The sequence below is a fragment of the Montipora foliosa genome, chromosome 9, assembly GCF_036669935.1.
Source record: "Montipora foliosa isolate CH-2021 chromosome 9, ASM3666993v2, whole genome shotgun sequence".
NCBI lineage: Eukaryota > Metazoa > Cnidaria > Anthozoa > Scleractinia > Acroporidae > Montipora > Montipora foliosa.
In genome coordinates this window covers 18,678,859-18,683,858 of record NC_090877.1, presented here as the reverse complement: position 1 = coordinate 18,683,858, position 5,000 = coordinate 18,678,859, and the positions used below count along the sequence as shown (strand labels likewise).

At 43.4% G+C, this 5,000-nt stretch overlaps 1 protein-coding gene across 2 annotated transcripts in view; it reads left to right on the top strand.

Moving 5' to 3' along the window:
• LOC137969569 (activating transcription factor 7-interacting protein 1-like) overlaps nt 1-5,000 on the top strand; it is a 13,113-nt gene that overhangs the window by 8,070 nt on the left and 43 nt on the right. For both annotated transcript variants that reach the window (XM_068815869.1, XM_068815870.1), the window contains exons 5-6: nt 2,425-2,634; nt 3,234-5,000. The exon at nt 3,234-5,000 is cut by the window's right edge and continues 43 nt beyond it. In XM_068815869.1, the coding sequence (XP_068671970.1) occupies nt 2,425-2,634; nt 3,234-4,586 (1,563 nt within the window). In that variant the 3' untranslated portion in view covers nt 4,587-5,000. The remainder of the gene's footprint in view (nt 1-2,424; nt 2,635-3,233) is intronic.

Sequence of the window (5,000 nt, the reverse complement as noted above, 5' to 3'; positions counted from 1 at the left end):
CTGCACATTTTTGGATCTGGCAGGAACAGCAATGGGGTGTAATACACTGTACAAAGTAGTGGCCCAGGTTGACCGGTTTACAACAGTGTGTTTTCTGATTGTTGTTGTTGTTCTTGGTGGTAATGGTATTAGATTCGTTAAATGTACCGCACAAATCACTTTCAGTCCCATGGCGGTTTAAAAATTCTTTTGTTTTCAATTCTTTGAGAGAAAGGCCACCACCCCCAGGGGTCTCCCAACTGTTTACTCTACACGAACAGTGTGTTGGTTCTTTGAAGTGTCCCTGTCTTCAAAATTTTTACTTAAGCAAAAGTTAAATGTCATATATCATATATATCTCTTTACCTTTGTTTCTCAAGATTTTACTTTGTAATGTGCCACGTACCACATGTAAGAGAAAGATGCTGGCAATTGTTTGCCCCATGGCCGAGGCAGTGGGAGGCATTGGCCTATTCTTTCGACGACGTCATCAGCTACTTTATTTTATAGTTTTGAGAGAACTTTAACAATGTAAATTAGTTCTTGACGTCTCATTCAAGGAATTGACCCATACCTCTCACTAGCTGGGCCGTGGGGCAAATGAATGCCAGCTTTTTAACTCTTTTTTACCTCATTAGGCCTACAGAGCGTTTTCACTCACGTGATCAGTAACTTTGTTTTTCCAGCGAAACAAAGGAAAACGTTTGCATGATAATAGAGCTCGATTCCCGGAGGATTAGTTGGGTGCACCAACATGGCCGCCGTTCCATTGTTTAGGAACAACAACATGGCTGCCGTGACATCACGTGAAAACACTCTATTAAGAGTAAAATGTAGAGAAGCAAAGATAAAATCTGTGTTAAACATTTCACTTTTGCAAGGAAAATACTTTGAGGTTAGGTGTACTTCAACGTCCCACAGTGTTGATAAACTGGAAGGGTTGTGAGACGGGGCCTGCGGTTTATTGTCTCGACTCGAAAAGATTTGAAAGAAGAGAAGACTCGAAAGTCCAACCATTTGCAGATGAACTTACAAAGGCAGCACTTTCTCCTCAGTTATTCTTAAGACCCTGAGTGTTTGTCCGACCGGAGTTTGAATCCGCGATCTTCCGGGAGCACGATGCTCAGCCAACGGAGACACGGGTCGGCCTTTCTTGTCGTAAAGTGTAGTTGTGTTCAGTGTATAATTCTCACGGGCATCTTTATCGTTCCTCGCATTTTTGTCGTCCTTTGAAGTTCGTAAAAATACTGCGGAAATCGCAAGGTAATCGCGCGTATTTGTCAAATCATCGAATGAAATGTCTACATTACTTGAAGAGGGCACGGGCTCTCCTTGGGTAACTTCAACATTGCGCCTCTCTGTCTAGTTTCCCCCTTAACGTCCTTGGATTGGTAAGGTAAATGACTGTTGATTACATAACGAAATGAAACACAGGAAAAGATTAAAGCCCCGTCTACACGAGCAATTTGTGTGACAAGTTTTATTTGCTCGTGTAGACAAAGAAAATTGGCCAATTTTTATGTGACAAATGTATTTGCTGAAAAGCTGGCGTGTTAGCTTTTACGTGACAAATAAAAGTTGTCACATACGAAAAATTGCTCGTGTGCACGGCTCTTCACATAAAATGTGGCAAATCCCTGCCTCTTAGTGAGCGCCATTAGAGAACGAAAGGGCAACCTCGCCTTTTTTTCTGCTTCATCTCTGCTGTCCAAAGGCGTTGCCGTCCCACTAACTGTGAATTGTCAAAAATTATTTGTTGTGCTATCTACACGATCAAACGTATTTGCTACATAAAATTGTCGCATAAAAATCGCTCCTGTAGGCGGGGCTGCACACTTAAAATGTTATTTTTCTGGATAAGACGTGAACTTTAAAGTGCTACTACGACCAAAAAAACAATTCTTCTTTTTCTTTGGATTTCAAAGCTACCTTTAATAACTAAACACTAAGTGACCCAAGCTTTAAGGTCTGATTTTAGAAAGACACCTGTTTATTTTAAGTGGAATTTTCTTATTTATTGGTCCGCCGTTACTATTTAAAATCATGAGAGAGCTGGGTCGAGGAGGAAATGACGTCAAAGACTCACTGGTTTAAGAATGCAATGCCTGTGTACGCGGCTGAATTAATATGCAGGACGGGAGTTTCGGGCTTTCAGATTTTTAAACTTGTGTTTTGCATATATAACAAGTTGTGTTTACACGCTGGAATTTTAAGCTAGTGAGTAAATGACGTCACTTTTCCCTAGATCCAACCCTCAAGAGGTACAGTCGGTCAGTTTTGAATGTCGTCTTTTTTCCCTTCACTTCACTGAGTTTGCATGTTGCTGTCTTGTGCTAGCGCTTGCGCCGTGTAACTAATTCATCTGTAAGATAACTATAAAAAGGTAGAAATTGCATAACCTAGTGAAAAAAGAATATTATAGTGTGATGCAACCTTTCGTTGCAGATGATCAAGAAAATGATTGAAGAGAGAATGAAGCAAATCCAGCGTTCGATGGGTCGCGAAAATGCAGAAAAATTAACTCTGCTCGAGCAAGAAAATAACGCTCTAAGAGACCACGCGAACAAGTTAGAGGCATCTCTAAAAAAACTTACCGAGAGTGAAGCAAGAAAGGAAAGGGTAACGCGTTCAGTTCAGACTCAAGATATTAACCTGGTAAGTATGAACACAAGGCAATATTGACTCCTGTGAGAAGTTTCTAAAAAGTCTACCCCTGGGAGGGCCTCGATAATCGGGAGTGCTTGGATTTGACGTTATGACAGTCTACCGAGGTCCTTTGTTTGATTATATAATTATGGAGAGTCCTAGTCTGAAGAGGGGAAAATGCAAAGATTTAGAACTGGTAGTTTTGAGCCACATTGTCAGTTCTGCAACTTTACACACTTGCTTTTTTTCTAACATCATAGTCGTTCTTCCCAAGGGAATTTAAGTAGAAAATGCTGCTGGACAGGAGAAAGTTTGGGTGGGCTCTTGTACGTAATAATCCTAGTTCTTGTGTCTTGGGCTCGCTGTAGATGACACAGATGAGATCACTTCAAGAAGTTTTCCAGTCGTAATTAATGATAAGAGATCGTTAATCCTGTGAATGAGTGTTGTCTCTCTGGGAAAAGAGTCGATTCGTTTTTCCTTTCGGTGCTCACAGAGCATTCATTTGGGAAAGTTGGCAATTATCTTTTAAATTGTTTTAGTGAACTGTTGCACAAAATAATGACAACCAGGCGTCTGACCAAGAAATTATGCTTTTTGTTTTTCAGTATAGCGATCTGTGTCCAAAGACAAGTGGGCCAGCTCCTCTCCAAATCACTGTGGCAGTTACTCGACCCTCTTCCATGGGACTCGTCCTTGACACTACACCTACACCACGACTTACCTCCACTGTAGCACCTCTACCAGGTCATACTGTGCCCTCACGCCTCGAAAATACTCCAGTTGGCTATCAACACGCAAGTCAAAGACCGCAGTTATCGCAAAAGGAGCCTCTGCGACCACGAATTCCATCTATGCCCAGTATGTCACCTCGTACACAACAAGCAGGCGGTAATTACGCTCCCAATTATGATCCTGGACCAACAGGGAGATCGGTCCCCGGTCAGCTTACAGGGCTGCGCGGTGCATCACCGGCAAATTTCTCCTCGCAAGGCGTCCCTCGGATTAATAATGCACTCACTGCTCAACCCGTTGTGAGGATGCAAGGACCTGTTGTTAGTCCAGGGGATCCTCGGAGTAATACAACTCCTTCTAGCCGGCCGTTACCCACTGTGACAGTACACCCTCAGACTCAGACTCCACCCAGCGTTTCTTCTATGAGGGTTCAGCAAGAGCCCTCTGCGTACGGATACCCTGCTCAAAACGTCTTTAATAATGGACAACCGCGACCGAGATTCACTGTAAACCCTCAGATGAGACTGCAAAGACCACCCCATCCTCAGGGTGTGCCTCAACAGATCTCACCTGGACCAAGGACTCCAGTATTTCAGCGGTCTCCAACGCAACCAGCGTCATCAACACAGCGCATCATGCAACAGCCGATACGTATGGAGCAACAGAAAACTCAACTTCCTCGCCCCTCGGCGCCGATAAGAGCGAATCCTCCAGTGCAGAGACAAACTGGAATTCAACGACGACCTCAGCAGCACAATGCAGTGACCCATTACCAGCAGCTACCCACACCCCAGCGGCAAGGAACTCCCACTCAACCTTCAGCTAACTACGGGACAGCAGCAATAAGAGGCCCTCAGCCCACACCTGCAGGGATCCCACAGCAGTTACCTGGAACACCCATAGTACAGACTAAGGAAGCTCCTCCGAAACCCACCGTGTCTATTGCAGTGGTGACGAGTGGCATTGTTTTGTCGTGGAACATGGCCTTGGAGGACAGACATGCGACTATTATGAACTATCAGTTGTTTGCGCTGCAAGATGGCGGCACCGTCGAAAACGCGCATCAGTGGAAAAAAATAGGGGTTGTCAAAGCGTTGCCCCTTCCCATGGCCTGCACATTGACCCAGTTTTTACCCGGAAATAAATATCATTTTGCCGTACGTGCTACCGATGAAACGGGAAGACTTGGTCCATTTAGTGACCCTTGCACTATCACTCTTAAATAAATTTGTAAATGGACCTGTTTCTTGAAAGTCATTATATTCCCGTTATTTAGCATAGTGCTTCCTAGTAGATGGTTCCAAGTCTATATACCTTTTCGAGTTCTCTGTGCAACCAGGAAAGTAGTATCGACCTAAACCAACGCCGTTTGGCGGTTTGCGAAAGTTACGGAAACTATTTATTATTAGAACGGAAATATTGTGGACCGTCAAAGGTGTCCTCCACTCCTACAAAAGAAGAACTAGACCAAGGAAATCATGTTTGCAATCAAGAGTGTTTGAAGTTTTTTTAAAGTAAAAAAGTGATTAGAGAAAAAAAGGAAAGGGAGATGTTAGAATCGATTGTTTTTACTTTCAAATTTCCTGGGCTGCGATATCATGAGTAAGGTTGCCCTGTTGTTCTCACAATAATAACCATTG